This window comes from Camelina sativa, chromosome 11 (assembly GCF_030686135.1).
Source record: "Camelina sativa cultivar CO46 ecotype springtype chromosome 11, ASM3068613v1".
Classification (NCBI taxonomy): Eukaryota; Viridiplantae; Streptophyta; class Magnoliopsida; order Brassicales; family Brassicaceae; genus Camelina; species Camelina sativa.
The window spans coordinates 29,025,550-29,049,113 of record NC_141890.1 but is presented as its reverse complement, the minus strand read 5'-3'; the positions used below and the strand labels follow the sequence as shown (position 1 = coordinate 29,049,113).

Genomic DNA, 23,564 nt, shown 5'->3' with positions numbered 1-23,564 from the left:
AATTTTTTTGTGTGTTATTAAAATTGGGTAATCAACAATAAAATTTTGGAAAGATAATTATCAATTTTAAATTATTTAAAGAAATCAATTTCAATTCGATTGCATAAATATAGAACTAAACATACCAACTGTTTTTGTTGGGAAAAAAGAAGCTACCATACCAACTAAAATGAAAGAACCTATCATACCAACATAATTACTGTAATAGTGTTAGTGCATAACGATAAGTTTTATTAATAAATACCAATGAATAAATATTAATTTTAAAAGTGAATAGTTTCATTTCTTTTCACACATGAATGTATAAAATTTTGGGTAAGATTTCATTTTTTAATAGCTATATTTTATTCTCAAAATCTAACTTGAGTAAGAGCAATTTAGAATGGATAAATATATAATTTTGGAATGGAATAAATTTGAGTATTTTTGAAAATTTTATAGAGCTTTAGACTATCAAAACATAAAATAATCTCTTATCTAATCTCTTAAGACATGTTTTTTAGATAAGAAGTTTTTTTTACTTGAAATACATGTTACCTACGGGTTTTGCAAATTCAACACGGCGAATGCAGACATTGCTCCTGTGGTTTTTGGGTGAAGAGTTTTCCACAAGTAAAAAATAGCAAAACCATTACAAAGTAAGCCTATCAATGTGGGTCTATCACGCTATATAATTTAAGGTCATCAAATTTAGGAATCTTAATCATTATGGCAGATTTTATTCAATTTGATAGATAATTTTGAGAAATATAAAGAAAATTTGTATAATATCCACTAATTTGTAAAAATTAAATATCCAAAGAAAAAGTACATGAAGTATGAGTATCCCACCCGAATCTTCTACCTATTTCTTTATCTGTTAGACTAAAATATATAATCTCAAATGAGTAAAGTATTATTAAAGTCACGGTTATGAAATAGAATAAACATGACGTATATGGGACGTGACTGTTTTTCTGTTCAGATATAAACATTCTATTTTTATCTTATTTTTTCTAATTGTAGTTGTTTATACTTTTCGTCTAATAAACAAAACATATATAATCATTCTTTTCGTCTAAAAAAAAATATATCAAATGCTATAATGATACGAGTTTAGATTATAAATGTTACTAATATTCGTTAAAAATATGTTTATAAATATTATCCCGCATATACGTAATATATTGCAAACTTAATAACAATCTTAATTTTTGAAATCAATCCCGCACGTACGTGCGAATCCGAATCTAGTATTAAATAATAACTCAGTATATCTACAAAAATTGGATAGCCTAACTTTATTATTTTGACGTTGGGTCGCCTAACTTAAGAATACAAAATTTTACATTATCTTCTTTGTACGAACCAATGAACTCTCGACTCGTGTCTTGTTCCCTCTCACAAACCCTTGTTTCGTCCAAGGAAGCAGTGGTCAAACTCCAAATCCCACTTATGTAATTACTAAAATTAATTTGTTTTTTAACTTTTTTTTTATGAAGATAATTAAGAATAGAGTTACAAGATGCTTTACCTTTTCACTTCACCATTGATCTTCAACCACGCGTCCATTGAGGCATTGCAGTACGTGGGACGTGTCCATGACAAGGTTGGCGTTGCCAATACGATTCAAACTCTTGCCGTTTCAAAGAACAAATCGACACGTGTGTTTTTGGGCTCACCAAAAACTAAGATATTTATGAATTAATTTTGAAAAAAAATATATTCTTGAAAAGGAAAGGACTGCTTAATCATAAAGGAAAGGATTAGCTTCAGAATGATTGATTTGATTTACATTAGTAGCCAAGATTACAAAATATCTCAAAACGATTCCAACTATTGTTTGCTTTTAAATCTTGGTCACATCATTTAAGAAGGGTACTTGTGGTGGTACCTCCCTTGATTAATAACTCCAACCTTACAAGTCACATGATTAATAATACACTAATACACATTTCAATGAAGTCATGATTGTTTTCTGATTTTTTTAACAAAAGTTATATTCTATCCCTAAAATAAAGGATTCCCTTTTTGTACATAGTTATTATCTCTATGTGTTTAAGTGTTATGATCTCTACAACAAGTGTCGATACTAAATCTCCAAAACAATTTGGCATTGGAAGAGTATCAAAACTATATTTAGAATAGAAGACTATATATAGCTGTCAGTGTCGATAGATAGAAATACTTAAATAATAAGAGTGACAAAAACACAAAACCAAGTACGCGCCCATTTATAAGAATCAAGACCATTAGACCAAGTCCTTTTCTAGTTAAAATTGACGAAGTCTTTTTCTTACGAGAAACGACCAAAAAATCAGTAACAAAACCGAAGTAGGATTCTACTTGCGAATAAACATAACTAAATCTATGAAAATTCCAAACGTAAAACAAAACTGAACACCAAAACAAAAAAGATTGACTAGCTAGCTAGTACGCATCATAACGGCTTGCGTTAAGAAGATTCATCTTTCATTTGAGATAGAGAATCTTTTCGTCCGAATCATAAGCGATCCCTCAGTCTAACTAACTGAAATTCCATCCAGAATAAGTGCTTGATATTGAATAAATTTGTTGTGTGATAACTGTCGAATTCAACACGAGTATAATGAGAATATATATTCCACGGTTTGTGTCCTCACAGTGAAATTCAACACGAGAGTTTTTTTTACCTATTTTGATGTAATTACTAATTACAAACATACTCCCTCTGTATCAAAATACTTGATGTTTTAAGATTTTATTTTGTATCAGAAAGGATGATTTTCTGAGAGAATTTAATGCATTTTATTTTGAAAATCAAATAACTATTTAATGATTTTGCTTTTACAATACATAATCTATTAATTAGGATAAAATTAAGTGGCATAAAAAAACACACACACACGAGGAGTATATCATTTATTAGGATGAGTTAACAACAATTCATCATTAATTGTTTTTTTAATCCTGGTGAAAATACTAAAACATCAAGTATTTTGATAGAGAGGAAGTAGTTCTTTAGTCGGATGTAGATGCATGTAAACATATATAACGAGTCATATATTTTAGTGTGGGACAGAGATTTTCAAAATAACTAACAAAGCAAATATTTCTATCGTGAAGCTTTCCAAGTAACATGATTTGCTTCTGAAGCCATAACGTTGGCTTGGCTACGAAGGCATCATGGACTCCTTATTGAATTTCAAATTCTTTCAAGAATATGTCACGATCAAGAAAATAAATAAAGATAAGTAAGTACTATACTTTCGAGTCTATATATGCCTCTAGTTAGCCTGGTCTTATATTCTTTTTGTGCTATAATATTTTTTTGCTCCTGTCAACTTGTCAAACATATACTATATCTTTCTCATTTCGAGTCTGATAAATCAGTTAAATGAAAAAATAAAGAGTATGGAAAACATCAATTAACCTTGTAATAACGATCCATAAACCAAACGAAATGATGAGGATTTAAGCTAGGAACAAAATAAAGTGGCAAATGACAACCTCGTATGAACAAAACACGTGATTCGATCATCAAAAGAACACAAACTCCACAGATAATATGGCGAAGGTAAGTAAGGTTGTTCAAAATGTATCCAAAGTCTTAACAGAATTTCATCATCACCATCCTCATCATTCATCATCATTACCCATCTTCACATGAAGATCGTTTTTTATCCAATATATCAATGAACTTTAATAATTATATAGTTTCTTATAACGGTAGAAATTTGATAAGACAAAAGGAACACTTGCTTTAGTTTATAAAACTATACTTTTCAAGGTTCATGCATGCATACTTTTTTTTTTTCTCACGAGATGGATAACATTTGTTAAGCAAATAAAACAATTTATATCTAACCATGTGAACTTTTTTCCTTATAGTTATCCTAAATAAAAACACCAATAATAGTGACCCGTACGTACCGTAACTAGTAAATGTTAATAAAGTCATTCTTTTGTTTCAAAAAAGAAAGACCTAGTAAAAAAAAGTCTTCTGGTAAAAAGAAATGACACGTAACTTTACATAGTAGTAACAACGTTCATAATTCCAAACTCATTTGATTATAGTTTACTAAAAAAAGAAAATCTAATGAGTTGATAATGAGTTATAAAGAATGGACAAAAACATCACGATTTAATGGTGATAAGATTGTTCTTATCACATAAACAAAAAAGGGACAGGGAGTTACAGGTGAAGTGTTCCTGGTCAAATTGAAACTTGGAAATATTAAAGTTCTTGAAATAGAAAGGTTTATTTTTAATTGAAAACGATATTTGAGAACTACACATCTTAAGTTGCCTTACAATCTACGCATCTTCTCTTTCTCTATCCTATTAAGAAAACTAAAAATAGCATTTTCTGATATTTGTTATAATATATATTAAACCCATTTATATAGAAGTGAGATATCAGATTTTATTTTTCTTTATAGTAGGTGAAACTCTTGAATTTAGGTACAAAATAATTGTTCGAAAGAAGAACTTGATAATACGAAAAAATTGACCAATTATTGGTCAATACTAAAATAATAATAAATATTTGTGTTCTTAGTTCTCAAATGAAAACTAGTATATAGAGAGGAGCTTCTTTGCTCAAACCCTTTCCTCTTCTCTTAAAAACCCCAACTTTGTTCTTCTCTCTCTCTCTCTTCATCTCCAAAAAAAAAAAAAAAAAAGTTCTTACAAGAAAATATCAAAACTTCTATTGTTTCTTAGAAACCCTAATAGGATTAAAATGGACTACCAGGCATCAAGAATCTACGAAATGGTAGAAGATGAAGAACAGATTGATCTACCACCAGGATTCAGATTTCACCCTACTGATGAAGAACTCATAACCCACTACCTCAAGCAAAAGGTTTTCAACACTTTCTTCTCTGCTACTGCCATTGGTGAAGTTGATCTCAACAAGATCGAGCCTTGGGACTTACCTTGTAAGTTTCACTACCTTATCTCTTCACGAACCGTTCTATGTTTCACTACCTTATACTCATGCATGACCCAATTGGTTCTGACCATATATATGGTTGCTTTTGGTAAACCAGGGAAGGCTAAGATGGGGGAGAAAGAATGGTATTTCTTTTGTGTAAGAGACCGGAAATATCCAACCGGTTTAAGGACAAACCGGGCAACAGAAGCCGGTTATTGGAAAGCCACAGGTAAAGACAAAGAGATTTTCAAAGGGAAATCACTTGTTGGTATGAAGAAAACTTTGGTTTTCTATAAAGGAAGAGCTCCTAAAGGAGTAAAAACCAATTGGGTCATGCACGAGTATCGTTTAGAAGGCAAATACTCTATTGAAAACCTTCCCCAAACAGCTAAGGTAATAATAATAACATAAAGAGACTTTTGTGTGTTTTGTTTTTGTGGACTTGAAGGAAATTAATATCTTTGTTTGGTTGTTTATGAATGTAGAACGAATGGGTTATATGTCGTGTATTCCAGAAACGTGCCGATGGTACAAAGATTCCAATGTCAATGCTTGATTCTCGCATTAATAACCGAATCGAACCAGCCGGTTTACCTTTGTTGATGGATTGTTCTCAACAAGACTCTTTCCCCGGTTCGTCCTCAACTCACGTGACCTGCTTCTCCGACCAAGAAAACGAAGACAAGAGTCTTGTCCACGAGTCCAAAGACGGTTCTGGTTCTCTGTTTTATTCTGATCCTCTGTTTCTACAAGACAACTATTCCCTAATGAAGATGTTGCTTGACGGTCAAGAAACTCAATTTCCCGGTAGATCTTTCGACGGTCATAACCCGTCCGTTTTAGCCGGTGCGGAGGAATTGGATTGCGTTTGGAACTTTTGAGTTGTATAACTTCTGTTGTAGACTTTAGTCATGCGTTCGTGTGTGTGAATCAATATTCTTGTCACATTTTTTGTAAAAAAAGGAGAAAAATGCTAGAAAGTCAATTTTAGCTTTAGTATTTTAATTGTGTGTGTCCCAAAAAAAAAAAAAAACTTTAGCATTTTTATATATTTAATAGAATTTTTAATTTAATAATATCTTAATTTCTTTTGCCATTCCAAACTCAAGAAATATACATTTAGATAAATTTTGATATCCAAAACCAAGAAGCTAAACGTATAATATGACAATATTTAAATACTGGGATGAAGTAATAAATTGAATTTATTTTAAACTTTATTAAATTTGAAACTAGAGTAGTTAGAAGCCAAATTTGTTTACTGTTCTTCTCAATGAACATGTGTTAGGCCACCAACCAAAGAGTTGATACTATGACTTATGAGTATATTAACAAAAAAATTGAATGATCTTATCAATATTATATTGTTATGTCAAACTTCACACTGTTTAGGTGATCATCTTCTTTTCATACTACCTAAATGTTTCTCCCCCATTTCTAATTTAGAAATTTTTCGTTTAGCAAAATTGTCTACATGAACTTGCATGTGTGGTGGATCATGGATGCTATAGAGAAGCAAAAGAACATGTGTGAATTAGTTTATAATTATTCAACGCCACCAGTATTAACTTATTTACATGAACAATACTCAACTTTGTACCAACGTCCTCATCGGATAATATTATTATTATGTCCCCAATCTTCTTGCTACTGGCCATTTGATAACAAATTGCATATGCGCCTATAAATAATTTAAGATGGCCCTAGTCCACGGTTCTCTAATGTTTGTGATTTGTCAAACAAAGAATAATCTAATGGTGACGACTGACGACTGATTTACAGTAACACTTTTTTACGTTCTTATGTTTTGAAAACGTGATTTTCTTATTTTTTTACCATTATAATTATAATGACTAAAACCGTCGAAATGACTTTATAGCGGTCGGTCATTTCTTGTGTCTTAAAAACGTGATTTTGTTAAATTAGTATTTAACAAGTTTTTATGTTTCGTTATTTTTTTTTATAAAAAGATTATATGCTATATCCAACAAGGGTGTTAAAAATCTATGTAGAAAAAAAATAAAAATAACACTATTAATCCTAGTTTATACGATATTGTAATTTTCAAAAACATTATTTATTTTAGTTCATTCCGTTCTCAATCATTTTTTTTGTTTTACTATCATTTTTAAGAGGAAGAGTCTTGAAAAATTGAAGTCCAAAAAAAAAAATTAAAAAGAAATTAATGAAGGTTTTCAGATAATTTTATTAAATTGAAGACAAATTTCAAAACATTTATAAATTTGGAACCTATTTTACAAAAAAAAAAAAAAGTTGGACCTATTCATACATGCAGCGACGGCACTGATGCGGTGCCAACGGTGCTTTTACACTGGGTTTCATTTTTTCAAAAAAAAATTATAAGGTTTTGAGCCCTCGATATTCAATATTTTGATAAAAATAATCATAAATTTATGAAATCTACAATTAATAACTCAAAAAAAAAAAAAAAATTGCACAAGGTCCAACAAAAACTTGAGCCGGACCTGCATACATGTAGTGTGAAAGGTGTGAACCAAGTTCAATATGAAACCTACAAACTAAAAAATAAGACTTTTTTTTTTGTCAACATAAAAAAAAAAGGAAATTAGTTAGTAAAAAAATAATAGCCAGACTTAAATTAGCTAGTGTATAATTTACTACAAACTGTTCAATAATGTTAGGTTACGATTGACACATCATTTCATTTGGTTTCCATCACAAACCGAACCGGCCAAAATCTAAACCGAATCAGAGGGAATAAAGAAGAAAAGAGTGAACCGGCTAAAATCTAATCGAAACCCGTTCTTCAGTCTTCTTCTTCTTCACAATCACTTCCCCCAAATCTCTCACCGGAGACGCTACCGTCGACAGGTAAAACTCGAAACCTTTACTCTCGTTAGAACCTCGTTTTATATCTCATTCTCTGTGTGATCTAAACTTATTAGGTTTGTATGCTCAAAGGTTCATCTTCAAATCTCTATATTTTTTTTATGAATCTCGAAGTTACGATGTTATTATCTAAATATCAATTTTTCCTTATAGATTTCACAATCATTTCTCTGATTTTAATGGAATCTTAATTGGGAATTTGTGAAATTAGGGTTTTTTTTTTGCTTTGGGGAAGAAGATGTTGAAGTTTCTATCAAAAGTAAGAATTGAGTTCAACACATTGGATCCGAGACTCGCGTCTTGTGTTGAGTTCTTGGCTCAGTGCAATGCAAGGAAGGCCAAAGAGTCGAATCCGAATTGTCAGGTTTTGGTGAAACGTAGAACAGATGAGCAGCCGCCGCAGATCACTGTCACCTTTGTGAATGGTGTTGAGGAAGCTTTTGATGCAGCTGCAACATCTGCTCAGTCGATTCGAAAGATGATTCTTGATAAAGGTAATTATCTTGAGACAGAGCAGATGTTTCGTGAAGCTGGTGAGCAGTGGCCTGTGCTTATCCCTGATGAAGAGATTCTCCAAGAGGCTCCTGGTGTTAAGGTCTGTCTCATTTTGTCTCATTTTGAGTCTAGAAAGTACAAAACTTTGGAAACCGCATCATATGATGTTTAAGCTGATATGAATCAGTTACATTTCAAGCATTTTCTCTGTGTGTACTGTGTAATATTTGCAGGTTTCTTACTGACTTTTGTAATCTTTGTGTTGCAGCCGAGATGTATAACTCTATAGTGTTTTCTTTATGGGTAGAGTTTTCAGGTCTGTTACTGAACCTTTTGTGTCTGGTTTTATGGTGTTTTGCAGCCGAGAAAAGCAGAAGACAAGAAGTAATGCTGCTGCATCATTGATATCTCTTGGTGTAATCTCATTGAATTGGCAAAACTAGCTTTTTGGAATGTTCACTCAGTACGCTGCAACTCGATATGTATCTCAAGCTTAGCTTTTTTTTTTTTTGATGTTTTGTTTCGGGTTTGGACAGATAGATTTGTATTGTTTCCTTGTTATGTGAACCAGAAATGGATGAACTTTTGATCAGGAACCACGCCTAAGACAATACTGGTGGAAGCTCTGAGATTTTATCAAAATCAGCACGTCTTTTTGAGTCTTTATTTATAAAAGCCAGCTTGAGTTTGGCGTTGGCAATGATATAGTATACATAACTTACACCCATTTAATCCACGAGCACATAACACCAAAAGAGTTTATTTCTTATATATTGTACAGACAACATCGCTATTAGAAAACGTATGTGTATATATCAACCCAGTCCTCGTGCTTCACATTTTACCTCAAATTAGATTAGTGATGAAATTTTACACTAAAAACTCGCAAATACAAACTAAACTGTCAGGTTATTAACAAATCTAATAGGGGTGAGTTTTAGTTATAGAAAAAAAAATAGAGAAAACCATTGGAGATGGTCTAAGGAACTTCCTGACGGATTACCGATAGATATGCCCATCAGTGTCAGGCTGCTTTCTTGTAGTGCAACAAAAGTTCAACATAAACCAATCTCCAAATGTGCAAGACAGTACTTATATTTAAAAGTCAAAGACGTGAGAGTGAAAAACGATATTGAAACAAGCAGAATACGAGAAATTTCACAAACATCTTTCAAGTTTACGGTTTTTTGATAACAATGACCTCACATTTAACAAGCAGACGTTAACATCCAAAATAGAACAATCAGGTATATGATATACAAAACCTCGAATAGAAGCAAAGAATGCTTCAGCAAAAAAATTATTGAGATATACAAACAGTTACTAACCAGTGTAGATCTGATACCATGAACTGTAAGAGCTTCATGAGCTTGATATAAAGAGCCAACACCATTACCCCCCCCCCCCCCCCTTTCTGTAAGTCGGATAAGATCATCGACTATCAGGTATTCATCCCTGGCCATTTTACCATGAAGCTTCAACAGGGCTTCAAACTGCCGAATTAAAGCATGCGCCCAACAAGTAGAATATCTTTGTTGGATCGTTGTAGGCTGAAGGATGCTGGGATCGATTATTCTCCAAGAACGGCGAGTCAGAATAGTAACACAGGAGCGGGGAGCTATAACACATGGATGGACATATTTTCCAACCTTCCATAAATCCGAACAAAATCAATCAGATCGTTGTAAGAGGAAAAAATAGGGAAGACTATTGGAGATGGTCTAAGGACTTTCCCCCGACCATCAGTTCCAGGCTGTTTTCTTGTAGTGCAAGAAAAGTTCAACATAAATCAATTTGCGCATCGACAATACTTATATCTAAAAGTCAAAGACGTGAGAGTGAAAAGTGATATTGAAACAAGCAGAATACGAGAGGTATATAAATTTCACAAACATATTTCAGGTTTAGGGGTTTTTGATAACAATGACCTCACATTTAACAAGCAGACGTTAACAACTAAATAGAACAATCAGGTATATGATATACAAAACCTCGAATAGAAGCAAAGAATGTTTCAGCAAAGTATGGAGTGTGTGCTATATATATTAACATTTTGAACTAATCCTAAAAAAATTCACAATAAAAACTAAAATATGGTAAATCAAAATTGATTCATATAATAATATGCCTATAAAATAATCCCAAAACCAATTTGATTCCTAATATGTTTAAGTTATATTTGTTTCTTTTAACGTTGTTTATTTTGTTTAGTGTTTAAGATTGTATAATTGTATTTTGATTATGAATTTTAGTACTTAATCCGCGGGGAAACTTTTTGTAACTAAAAAAATTAAATTTTAAATTGTATTTGTTTCTTAATTTTTTTAGTTTTATTAGTGTTTAAGATTGTATAATTGTATTTTTATTGTTACTTCTAGGATTTAACTTGCGGAATACCGTGGTCTCCTTAACATGGCTGTGAGTAAACTCTGTAATATTTAAACCTTGATGCATATATTTGAATTTTTTAGTTTTATACCCGTTTTTAGTGTAGGTGATTAAGTTGTTAATATCTTCTACACTAAGTTGCTCTTTTATTCACATCATCGAGGAATGGATGGAGTGCAGTTCACAATATTTTGTATTATGCAGTACACATGATAAAATATTTTTTTCATTATAAAGGAGCTAATTATTATAAGTATGGTGAAAACAACTTATAAAGATTCTGCACGTTGGTTAATCCAAAAAATTATATGTTCGTCATAGAAATTTATTGTCTTTCTCTATGAAGATTAGAAATGTTAATAGCTAGAAAAAATGATCTTTACCAAATCTAAAAATCTAAAAATGCTAGAAAGGAACAAATAATTAAACTTCAAACGCATAAGACGGCAACATATCACTTCTTCTTCTCAATCTTCACATTAACAATAACACCCTTCAGCTTTCAATGTCTCCATCTTTTTATTACAATTCTGACATCTAAAGTAGTACCATATGAAGTTTTGAGTCTAGAAAGTAGAAAACTTTGGAAACAGCATCATATGAAGGTTAACCTGATCTGAATGGTCTAAATCAGTTACATTTCAAGCATTTTCTATGTGTGTAGTACTTGCGGGTTGGTTAATGACCTTTGTATTTGTTGTGGTGCAGCCGAGATGTCTAACTCAATAGCATTTTCTTTATGTGTAGAGTTTTCAGGTCTGGTTTTATGGTGTTCTGCAGCCTAGAAAAGCAGAAGACAAGAAGTAATGCTGCTGCATCATTGATATCTCTTGGTATAATCTCATTGAATTGGCAAGACTAGCTTTTGGGAATGTTCACTCAGTACGCTGCAACTCGATATGTATCTCAAGCTAAGCTTTTTGGTTTCGGGTTTGGACAGATAGATTTGTTTTGTTCTTTGTTTATTATGTGAACCAGATATGGATGAACTCTTTTGATCAGGAACCATGGCTAAGACAATGCTGGTGGAAGCTCTATTAAGAATAAAAACAAATTTTATGGGCAAATAATATCAAATCATTATCTCCGTTTGTGTTTTTATTTAGAAAGACCAGTTTGAGTTTTTGGCAACGATAGTATACATAACTTACACATTGAATCCACAAGACGAGCACATAACAGCAAAAGAGTTTCTTGCTTATATATATTGTACAGACAAGATCTCAATTAAAAAACGTATGTTCATATATTAAACCAGTCCTCGTGCTTCCTATTTTACCTCTCTTCCTTTCTAGGAGCATTAGGGTTACCCATCATGTCCATCATCATTTTCTCAGGTGAATCTTCCCAATTCGTAAATGTCTTCAAGTCGATCTGCAGATAAAACAAAGGTGTCAAATTTGGAAACCTTTGTGCATTCGATGTTATGCTCTTTTTGTGTTATTCTTTGTTTACCTTTCGACGTTGGTTGGTGAAAAGCTCTTCTCTTTTCTGGTATGTTTGTTGAATTTCCCTAGCCTTACTTCCACCTAATCCCCATGCTTCAATATCTAAAACCAAAGCCTCTACTGGTAAATAACCCTGCAGAATTAAATATTTAGCAAGAGATGTTATTCAGATACAAGAGAGCACAAAACTTGACCAGCATTGAGATTTGGTTTTCTGGAATCAAGATGCTTGAGGTTTACCTGGTTTGGGAAAAGAGAGCCTGACTGGTAAGTTTTATCAACTGCATGATGACGGACTGTGATTTTAGCAAAGTCTTCATCAATGAAAACTCTCTCGTTTCCAAGAGTTCCACCGAATCCAATTCCAACAGGTTTAGGGTGTGCATCGTAAACTCCACCAGCGGGATGCAGATGGCTATACGCAAAGTTTTTCTCCTTGCCTGAAGATTAACACAATAGTATGAAAGACTGGACTAATGGAAAATCGAGTGAGCTAAAGAAAATTTCGATTAGTGAAGTACCAGAAGATGAGAATGAGTGAAAGACCGGGCTTATGGAGAACAAGTTCCCTGAGCTTCCATAAAATGCATCTTTGTTTTCAAAACCTTGCTGCAAGATTGCACCAATGACCCATTTCCTCTCGCTTGAAGTACCCTTGTGTTCGACTTCACAGCTTGCAGAAATTATCACTAGTATCGGAGCATGATACCCTTCAACATTGGACCACAGTCGATTCATGCCTTTCCCGTGATAGTATGAGCTGAAAGAGAAACAAACATAACATAAATACATTGTAGAGACAGAATGTTCAAAAAACAAGTTGATATACACAAGAATGGCAATTTTAAATCACATGAAAGACACATGAAAGATAAACAAGTTGCTCAGAAGTAAGGTAGTGAGGGCTACCGGTATAGAAGATTATTTGTTTCATTGTCATTGCAGGGAAAGCATGAGCTCAAAATCTCCTCGCTTATTGTACTTTTGCTCGTCAAAGAAATCGCCCATGCCCTTCCACATGTTAGAAGTGTGTTTTCACTTGTCTTGGGCGCAGAATCATCTACAGCAGTAGACTTTGAAGGTCCAGATCCATCCTGCAAATTCATCAATCCAAACTTCACATCTCTCACCTTTCTTTTAGAACTTCAATACCATTTTATACATAACCAGAAAAGTAAAGAGAGAATACCTTAACATTTTGAAGTCTCGAATTACAAAAGTGAGAAAGGCACTCAGTGAGGCTAGGAACTGTTGTCAAAGCCCACGTTAGGAATTTCCCAATAGGAAGTTCGAGTTCTAATCCAGAAACATCAGTCTCCCAAACATCCAAACTGTTTCCAGATTCAGATTCAATGCAAGACACAAGTGCTGATAGAACCAGATGACTTATATCCGGAAGAAACAAAGACCCTTTCATTTCAGCAGCTTTAGAAGTCCGACCATCCCACGACATTGTCCAACACAACCAAAGAAACACAAGCAACTCTGAACTCGAAATCGACCCGCTAATCTTACAATCAGATTCATCAGATTCAAACTCAAGCTTTGGAGAAAAGCCTGCATTTTTAGCTGTCACATAGTAAACTCTCAACAAAGTGTTGAAAGACATCGAAGATGACATCCTCCCACAGCATTTGACATAACCACTAGCAAACTCAACCCAACTCAATCCTTCTTTGTCAGGTACGAAGAACAAATCTACTAAAGACGATCCTAAACACTCCAACAATCTGGGAAACGAGTCTGGAACTTTTTGCCCTCCTTCAGAAGTAATTGAATCGTAGCTCAAACCAAAACTTTTCTACAAGAAGAGAAAAACCAAAAACTGCTCTCAGATTCAAGTAAAGATCCAATTTTTAGAACCCTAAGTTAGACCATTCACGATTCAATTACAAACCCACGAAATAATATACCTTGAAGGATTGAAAAGGAACTGTATTGGTTTGAGAATGGACGAGCTTTGAGAAGGAACGTTGAAGCAGAGGAAGAGCTCCGGTTGAAGCGGCGAGGCTTTCGATTTCTCGTTTCTCAGATGATTCTTTGTTGTCTGTTGAAGATGAAGCACCCATAGTGGTGATGAAGATGATCGGAGAAGATTCAAAAATCCGAAATTGGAAAGACCACAAAAGAGATTTTTAGAAATTGGAGTCCATGATTGATTGGTCTATAAGAAACAAAGAGACATTTTTGAACAGTTCCATAGAGATATTTCACGATTCGCCTCGCCACGTATGTTGGTCCGGTTCCGGTTCGGGAAAATCAGAACCGGACCTGATTAATTTAAACCGAATTCTCCAATTGAATTTTGGATGATAGAGGTTAATTTTAGGATTTTTTTTTTTATAATAGTTAGGATGATTTTCAAAACTTCAATTACTTGAACTTATCTTATAATACACAAATCATTTAGGCATTAAAATTTGACCGCATAATTTTTTTTTTCATAATTTAAATTGCACTAGAATAATTAAAATAGAAACAAAAAAGTAACTTCAAATGAAAAGTTATAAACGGAGTAACCGATTTTGCAAAAAAAGAAAATTATATATGGACAAATTTTCAAGATTATAACCGAGTGATCTCCTATCTAATTATCTTTTAATTCAGCTTCTTCTCTATTTGAGGAATGTGGTTTTGCAAATGGGCCGATTTCAAGATTCTATACTAGACAAAATATTTGAATCCGATAAAAACAAGTTGGAATTAAACCGACTTAATTAAGAAAAACCAAGCGGAATCGAAATCATAAAGACTCATACATGTCTTTAACATTTCGTAATTTCCTGAACTAAAGTAAATCCGAAAAGATATCCAAAGTACCCAAAATATAATTAAATAATTTAAAATACTAGTTATATTTTGTTATAGTTATATATTTAAATGTATTAATTTTTAATAAAAAAAATAGTCGGAAAAATCGAAATCAGCATGAATTCATAGTACTATGCGAGATAGAACTTAAATAAATATAAGTCACAACCGGCCATATGTATGTTTTATGAAGCTACAAACGATCTGAAAAAAGGTCACTTTACATATATCTATAACTAAAAAAAATGTTTAATCAAGACCAAATATAAAATTGGATATGTTTAACAAAAACACTAAAGTTCTAACTTCTAAAACATCATATATAAATCAAGGTTCTAAACAGGCCTGTTTCTAGGGGGTGGCAAAGGCCAAAGGGGCAAAAGCCAATGGCTCGAATAAATTTTAGTTAAAAAAAAATTGACACTATATTATATTATAAAAATTCACAACAAAGAGATCAGTTCATTACAAGGATAAATGATCTATCTCCAGCTCAGTCTAATAGTTAGTTAGTAATCATCGATATTTGAATTGTTCCAAGTCTTTGTAAACTGTCATGCATTGATTTTGATAGGAAAATAACATCTCCATTGACAAAAACAATATATATATATATATATATATATATATATATAGATATTTAAGAAATATGAATGCTGTCATAAAGGCTTATGGATTTTATAGAAAACGATCTCTATTTTGGTATGTCACTATTCTGTTACAAAATTTCAATCTATTTTAATTGCAGAAAAAAATCATATGGACCAAAACAACGATAGTTTGTTCGTCAGCATGAGTTATGGCCGCTACATATTCCAAAATTTCAAACAGATCTTATTACTAGCAAAACTGGGATAACTAACTGAGTGAAAAATTATTTGAGACTTTGTCATACACAGTCATGATCATACATATTACTAACCACTGGCTTAGTTTTTTTTTTCTTCTATTGCAACACATGAACTGTGAAGACGGGTCTTTTGGTTGATCAAATTAAGAGTGCGTTAAACCATGCATTTTTCTGGTTTTTCTTAATCTACAAACACGAATCAAACAAAGGAATTGGGAACCATGGGGAGGAAGCTTGTTCAAAACCCTTATTCAAAATTAAAATTCAAATCGAGCTGCATTCGGAGATCCCACCCTATTGTCTAGTAACCCGACCCTGATCGAACCAAACTTCTTTTACCAAATCGAACTGAAAAGATTCGACATCATTCTTCCATTTCCAGATTACTAGAAAATTCGAACTATTTAAACGGAATCAATCATATTCATATAGCTTATGTTCAAAACCTTATAATCATTAATAAAAAAAAAACTATACTGTTTTGTTTTTTTTGGTTTGTTTTGTTATAAGACTTAATATGTTCCGGTCAATACATCAATCTCATACGATGGATCAGGATCAGTGGACTTTTGTTAAATAGTGAATGTTCAATGTGTTTGAATATCTTAACACTTTATTCGTTTAACCAGTCCAAAGTCGCTACATTATTCTAAAATGAAAACCTCATGCACTTGCTAGTACGATTTTTTTCTTAATAAAGAATAAGAGTTGAATCAAAGTATATCTACTACAAAAAGAATATTTTATACTCACATTCAAAATACAATGATTAGACAATTAATTAAATAATCGATTTTAACAGAAACGTACAAAAGGGAAAAAAACAAACCAAACATGGTTATGCAGTCGTCAACGCGCGGAGCCAGCTCATGACCATTACAAAACGCGCTTTTCAGTTTTTTGATATATCCAAATGACCTCAACACTGTAGCCGATTTGGATGACTTCAATGTCACCCTTTGACTTCTCAATACCTCTATAAAGTTACTCACGTTCCCGTATCACTTCCCATGCATCTCCTAAGCAAACGCTATCTACTATCTCAAAACACTTCAAATCTTGTCTTAAAAAGGAACAAAAAATGGGTTTGGTCCGATCACTTTGTTCATTCATAGTCTTCCTTAGTTGTCTCATCGCAGTTTATGGTCAAAGTACGAGGATCGGGTTCTACTCGACAACGTGCCCCAATGCCGAGACGATTGTTCGGACCACGGTGACATCTCACTTTGGTTCTGATCCACGGATTGCACCCGGGTTATTGAGAATGCATTTCCATGATTGCTTCGTTCAAGGTTGTGATGGTTCGGTGCTTTTAGCGGGACCTAACTCTGAAAGAACCGCTGGTGCAAACACTAACCTCCGTGGTTTCGAGGTCATTGACGATGCCAAGACGCAGCTCGAGGTGGCATGTCCTGGTGTTGTCTCTTGTGCTGATATTTTAACATTAGCGGCTCGTGACTCCGTCGCCCTCGTAAGTAAATTAATATACTAATACAAATATGAAATATAAATATCATAACATAATTTGTCTACATATTCCAAAAAAGAAAGATTTTTTTTTTTAAAAAAAATGTTTCGTAAAATTAGATTTTTAGACTTCTATGCAACATTAAGTTTATATGGTTACCTACTTACCACTATAATTTGTATTGGTAAAAAAAAAAAATCCGAAAATGTTAACGATTGTGTATGGATGCATATAGACGCAAGGACAACGCTGGGAAGTCCCAACGGGACGTAGAGATGGACGAGTTTCCTTGGCAACGAACGTTAACAATCTCCCTTCTCCAAGTGACCCCCTCGCCATTCAGCAGAGGAAATTTTCCGCTTTTCGCCTCACCACTCGCGATCTAGTCGCTCTTGTTGGTAAGTAACTTTACAAACATTACAGTTTAGAAATCAAAATAGACCCAATATAGTAGTTTCGATCGATGGAGTCTCCTATTGTACGATATTTTACTAAAAATAGAATAGACCCAATACAGTAGTTTGGAACGATGGAGTCTCCTTATAATGTATAGGAGATGTAGGAGTGTTTAATCAAGGTTTCTCTTATAGGATTGGTTTTTTTTTTTTTTGGTTTTAAGAAAATGATACAAAATATGTAATATCTCCCTTTAACAGCATATGTTTATTTTTTATTTTTTTTCAATTATATATAATTGGTATTAATCTGACTATGAATATATATATGATTTTACAGGAGGACACACGATAGGAACAGCTGCATGTGGGTTCTTCACGAACAGAATATTCAACTCGACCGGAAACACAGCAGATCCAACCATGGACCAAACATTTGTACCAACACTTCAAAGACTTTGTCCCCAAAACGGAGACGGATCAGCTCGTGTGGATCTTGACAATGGAAGTGGAAACACATTTGACACATCCTTCTTCAACAATCTCAGCCGTGGTAGAGGAATTCTTCAATCCGATCACGTTCTTTGGACTAATCCCACTACAAAATCCATAGTGCAAGAGTTCATGGCTTCAAGCAGCAACTTCAATGTTCAGTTCGCGAGGTCAATGGTTAAGATGAGTAATATTGGTGTGAAGACAGGGAGAAGTGGAGAAATTCGTAGGGTTTGCTCTGCTGTTAATTAATCATTGATTAAGGTTTTTATGGCTAATTTATTTGAATGTTTGATTTGTTAAGAGTTTGACTTTATTTTTTGTAAAATATTTAAACCGATTGATTAGAAAGGAATGAGAGAACCCAAAAAAGTGGGTTGCTCATATTTGTATCCCATTTCAATCTGTTTGATTTGGTGGAATAAATAAAGTTTTAGTTTCATATTTTCATCTACATTGATCAAGAAATCGAAAAAGAAAACCACACACTAAAGAAAAGAAAGAAAGCTGCTTAATGTTTTGATTCCATGATCCGCTCATTCAAAAACCCATTGATTCTCCTTACGAACCTCTTCTTCTTCCTCAGGTGTCAAATCATTCTTAATGTTGAAGTGTGCACGAATCTGGTCTGGAGTTTTGCCCTTGATCATATCAGCAACAGTTTGGCACGTCAGGTCAAGCAAGCTTGCGATGTTTAGGTAGTTCGCAGCAAGAATGAGAAAAGATCGTGGATTGATCTGTTTCCATGAACTCCTTATCCCAGGTCTTGAGTTCCTCCTCGGAGATTGGGTTAGCGTCATCGACGTGGTGCTTCTTACAGTACTCCATCACTAGGGCTAGAGTCTTGCTCGTCACGTTAGCAAGGGGGATCTCGGTACTGGCGCAATCGTCCTCAACCATATGCGCTATGGTCTGCGATTGGATCACGACCTCCTCTTCCACCTCGAACGACTGACCGTCGGAGCTCTTCAACATGATCATCTTCTTCGTCGACATAGTTTGTTCCTTGTTGGTTGAGATCTTTTCTCTTTGTGAAAGCGAATTTGATGAGAAAAAGTTTTAAGAATTGAGAGAGCGATTGAATTCTTAGGTGATGAAGTTGTGAACGCCGTATTTATAACCCCTAAGAGTCGGTTAAATCAACCATTCCTTTTTTGAGATGGAAATAGTTTCTTTTAACAAAAAAATAAAAAGGCAAATAACTCCTTTTCAGAAAAGGTAATTTCACTGGAGTAAACCGAGACAAACCGGGTCAATTCTAATTTACCTACACATATCATTGTAACACTACACTAGTTTTATCCAAAAATAAAATAAAATAACCACTACACTAGTCATAATTATGACATAATTCTACTATGTCTTAAAATTTAAGGTAAGAGGAAAAGGCACCTTCAAGAGTTTGAAGTCAATGAGAAGGAAGAACATGTAAAAATTTCGAAATAAACAACAAGACTATGGTGTAACAAGACTCATGATCATTTGGTTCAACAAAGTTTCCATATGATTCCAGTTCAGAGCTATAAGGATATAAAGGTAAATCATAACACAAAACAATAGATAAGAAACGAAACAGAGTAACAACAGTTACATTGTGACCCAATAACACTTCAAGGTCTTATTATGATGAACCAGTACAAACACAGGCTCTGCAGTAATATATAGAGATTCAAACAAACACAACACCAACGTCGATATAAATTATGTAGAAAGATATGTGACTTAGCTCTTTATTTAGTAGATATTTGAAGCTAAGCAAACACACTTTCTCATCACACCCTCCAGCAAAGAAGGGGTTTAATCATCGTCTTCATCACGACGTCTCTGGTGGTGATGCTTGTGACGGTGCTTCTTCTTCTCCTCATCATCATCAGAGTCATTGCCACCCTGCAAATTGTGTACAGAGATGATTAGGTTAAGCAACTACTGCATCCTTTCTACTACTTTTCAATACACAGTGACATAGAGTTAATGATGCCCACTGCTGTGAACAACCATAAAAACGGATAAGAGATGTTATGTATCTAAGACCAGCAAGTTATCCAAATCCATTCCAATACTGAACCAGCAAAATTCAAATGGAATCCTAGAACTAGTTTTCTAATCAAGCAAACTCACGCAAATCTATTTCAGAATGTGAAACAGAGATATAATTGTTAACATGTATCCCAACAGTGACTGTAAACAGAGTTCTTTAAAATGGGTGTTCATAGATGGCTAGATCATCAATGGAACATGAACCATCCAATATGGAGATAACTCTACTACACTATGATTAACAAAGGATTGAACAAATCAAAACTTATATTCCACACAATCTAGAGTCACACTATGCACAATTCCACTAAACGAAATGATATAGTCACACTATGTACAATTCCACTTAACGAAATGATTCATTTCTTCGACTTACATATTTCTTGCGACCATAGCTCCCTTCCTCATCACCAGAACCAGAACGGTCCCTGCGCTGCTCATCATCATCATCGTCATTGCGACGGCCATAGCTAGGCTTCCTGTAACTCCCTTCTTCCTGATCCTCAGACCTTCCATAGCTAGGCTTCCTGTAACTCCCTTCCTCCTGATCCTCTGATCTTCCATAGCTAGGCTTAATGTAACTCTCCACCTGGTCCTCAGACCTCCCATAACTGGGTTTCCTGTAACTCCCTTCCTCTTGATCCTCAGATCTTCCATAGCTAGGCTTCCTGTAACCTTCCTCTCCTTCCTCAGATCTTCCATAGCTAGGCTTCCTGTAACTTCCTTCTTCCTGATCTTCAGATCTTCCATAGCTAGGCTTCCTGTAACTCCCTTCCTCTTGTTCCTCAGATCTTCCATAGCTAGGCTTCCTGTAACTTCCTTCTTCCTGATCCTCAGATCTTCCATAGCTAGGCTTCCTGTAACCTTCCTCTTGTTCCTCAGACCTACCATAGCTAGGCTTACGCTCATACTCAGACTCCGATCTGCCACCATAACCAGATCCAAGCCCCGATTCAGGTCTCCTTCCATACTCAACCTCAGTTCTTCCACCACCAGATCCATACTCCGATCCAGTCTCCGTTCTACCACCATAACTCTGCTCAGGTTTCCGACCATACTCCGTCTCCGTTTCACCACCATATCCAGATTCAGGCCTCCTACCATACTCACTCTCCGTCTGACCACCGTAACCGGATCCAGATCCATAACTAGGATTAGGTCTCTCACCTTGAACATGACCGCCACCACTTGAATCGGGTCGGAATGCGGGTCGTGGCTTGGGTCGAGAATAGCTACTGTACTCTGTGTTAAGAGCTTCATCTCCGTAAGCAGAAGGCTCATGGATCTGAGTGAATTCAGGTCTCTCGTATTCGTCATCGTCATCGACGCCAGAGGAGAGAGGGTAACAAGTCTCATCGGAAGGTGGAATCGGACGGCCGTAGATCACGGTGATGTCGTAACCACCACTGTACGGCGTTGGATCAAACTCATCGAAATCGTCGACGTCGTTCTCATCTCTTGTGTAGTACGGCATCGTTTTAGAAGCTTCTCTCTGTGTTTTTTTCTTTTTTCCCTTGGATGATCCAAGTTGGATCTGATAAAATTGACGAAATGAGAAATTTTATACGCTGAGGAAGAAGAAGAGTTTGAAAATACGCTGCGTTTTGAATTAATATTTGTGGATCCTCTTTCTAATTACGTGGGTCACATTTTCCTGCTGTTTACATGGAGACCACTACGATTCGGGTAAGCTGTGCCACGTGCCTTTATCTTAATTAGAAATTTTGATTGTACCGGTTGCCAACTGATCGAACCGGGAACCAAACCGGTTACAACAAGTAATGATTTATAAGAAATTAAATGGTTTATGATTTTGGGAAAGAAAAAAGACAAATTTTATAAGTAACCGACAAATTTTTCTCTTTTCAATGTTGAGTTTAAACTTATGGTTTATTTTGTAGATTTTAATTTCCATTTGAGTTTTTAAGGCTTGAAAATCTTATACTATATATATATTTTAACTATTGTGATAACCTTATTTTTCCTTTAGGAAAAAGAAATTTATCATTTTAAAAAATAAATCTCTTAGCTTTAATAGTCATTTATACATATCAACTACGTAGTAATCCGTGCTATGGCACGAGACAAAATATTTTCATATTAATTTTGAATAAGTAAAATGAGTAAAAATTATATTAACCTTGGTGCTATAGCACATGTGCGTTATTTTCATGTATTTTTTTTTTTTAAATAAACCTAAACGTATTTACTTTAGAATGGAAAACATGTCCCGTCCCATCCCATCCCCTCACGTCCCAACCTACCCCTCTTGTCCTGTCTTAACCCATCTCATCCCATCCTGTCTCGTCTCGTCTCGTTCCGTATCCATCTGAATTTTTTTTCTTATATTCGTTCTCTTTTAAATAATTACTCATTAGACAATATTTATTAAAAGAGATTAAGTAAGAATTTAGACGGGATACCAGAATTCTCCGTTGAATATTTTTTTATTAGTTAGTTGATTTTTTTTTTTTTTGCTAAGAATATAAATATTTCAGTAAAATGAAAACAGTTCAGGTTTACAATCGAAGATTATAAACCTATACAAATGGTCCCATGGCAAAAAAAAAGTAAAAACATGGAAGCATAAATTGTAGTACACAAATTTCGGTCCATCCACTCGACCAAAGCGTTGAAACTGAAGGAGTTAGATGAAGCGATGACGATTTTGAAGTTCTTCCTAGATAAGTAGTTGAAGTAGAAGGTTGACTGCAACTTGAAAACACCAAATTGTGATCGACTCTTACCACTAGAAGCCTTTCACTGGAGGTCCAAGGATGGGCCGTCAACGGCAGAAACTCAAAGTCCTCGATCGACTCGTCAATCAAATCCATAAACTTTCCCAAAATGGAACCTCACGAACCGAATCCTGCGAACGATGTGAGCTCCCTCTACCAAGTTCATTCCCCGAAGTCGGCTAGCGCAAAGCATAATTTAAGCTATTCATAACCACATCGAACACCATCGGTCTTACTAGCTCCTCTAGAGTACAAATCAAAAAACAACCAAAGGCGAGAACTCATTGCAATATTAACTTCAACTCAAAACAACCGCACTAGTTAGACACATTCAAAACCAGGCCTTGAAGCATAATCAACAAGCTAATAAATACTTGTGACGTCAACAAATGAGACAGCAATTTAGCCACCACCGGAAGCTATACCATCACCAAAATTCAACACCACCGTAGCTACCAAAGTCATAATCTGAGAACCGAGACGATGCCATACACTTGACGCTTCAAACATGGTCACCCTCTTACAAAAACAGAAAGCTGTCCTCTAGCAGAAAATGCAAACATAAAGATCTCATCCTGAAGGCAAGCTAAATCATCAAAGTTAGAGATCAGATTGAAGTCCTGAGGCAGCGGTGCCCTGAAACCTATCTGAAGGAGGGAAGCAAGAGAAATCAA

The 23,564-nt window shown here is 34.5% G+C and overlaps 5 protein-coding genes and 1 pseudogene across 5 annotated transcripts; 3 read left to right on the top strand and 3 right to left on the bottom strand.

The window, feature by feature from the left end:
* The first annotated feature begins 4,255 nt into the window (after nucleotides 1-4,255).
* LOC104724312 (NAC domain-containing protein 92) lies at nucleotides 4,256-5,993 on the top strand. The gene is made up of 3 exons (XM_010442774.3): nucleotides 4,256-4,901; nucleotides 5,013-5,290; nucleotides 5,383-5,993. Exons 1-3 carry the CDS (start codon nucleotides 4,703-4,705, stop codon nucleotides 5,776-5,778), a joined length of 873 nt encoding a protein of 290 aa, XP_010441076.2. The 5' UTR covers nucleotides 4,256-4,702; the 3' UTR covers nucleotides 5,779-5,993.
* Nucleotides 5,994-7,526: 1,533 nt separating this feature from the next.
* On the top strand, nucleotides 7,527-8,855 carry LOC104724311 (uncharacterized). Its single transcript, XM_010442773.3, has 3 exons — nucleotides 7,527-7,750; nucleotides 7,980-8,363; nucleotides 8,625-8,855. The coding sequence occupies exons 2-3, from the start codon at nucleotides 8,007-8,009 to the stop codon at nucleotides 8,649-8,651; spliced, it is 384 nt and encodes a 127-aa protein (XP_010441075.1). The 5' UTR covers nucleotides 7,527-7,750; nucleotides 7,980-8,006; the 3' UTR covers nucleotides 8,652-8,855.
* A 2,850-nt stretch (nucleotides 8,856-11,705) lies between these two features.
* On the bottom strand, nucleotides 11,706-14,292 carry LOC104724310 (uncharacterized). The gene is made up of 7 exons (XM_010442772.3): nucleotides 14,013-14,292; nucleotides 13,289-13,900; nucleotides 13,009-13,193; nucleotides 12,621-12,859; nucleotides 12,340-12,539; nucleotides 12,107-12,232; nucleotides 11,706-12,025 (listed from the first exon to the last, which is right to left on the bottom strand). Exons 1-7 carry the CDS (start codon nucleotides 14,166-14,168, stop codon nucleotides 11,927-11,929), a joined length of 1,617 nt encoding a protein of 538 aa, XP_010441074.1. The 5' UTR covers nucleotides 14,169-14,292; the 3' UTR covers nucleotides 11,706-11,926.
* Nucleotides 14,293-16,691: 2,399 nt separating this feature from the next.
* On the top strand, nucleotides 16,692-18,559 carry LOC104724309 (peroxidase 62). Its single transcript, XM_010442771.2, has 3 exons — nucleotides 16,692-17,231; nucleotides 17,464-17,626; nucleotides 17,964-18,559. The coding sequence occupies exons 1-3, from the start codon at nucleotides 16,842-16,844 to the stop codon at nucleotides 18,365-18,367; spliced, it is 957 nt and encodes a 318-aa protein (XP_010441073.1). The 5' UTR covers nucleotides 16,692-16,841; the 3' UTR covers nucleotides 18,368-18,559.
* On the bottom strand, nucleotides 18,528-19,181 carry LOC104724308 (SKP1-like protein 11 pseudogene; annotated as a pseudogene).
* Nucleotides 19,182-19,596: 415 nt separating this feature from the next.
* Nucleotides 19,597-21,831, bottom strand: LOC104724307 (uncharacterized). Its single transcript, XM_087476216.1, has 2 exons — nucleotides 20,529-21,831; nucleotides 19,597-20,002 (listed from the first exon to the last, which is right to left on the bottom strand). The coding sequence occupies exons 1-2, from the start codon at nucleotides 21,624-21,626 to the stop codon at nucleotides 19,913-19,915; spliced, it is 1,188 nt and encodes a 395-aa protein (XP_087332342.1). The 5' UTR covers nucleotides 21,627-21,831; the 3' UTR covers nucleotides 19,597-19,912.
* Between the last annotated feature and the right edge of the window lie 1,733 nt (nucleotides 21,832-23,564).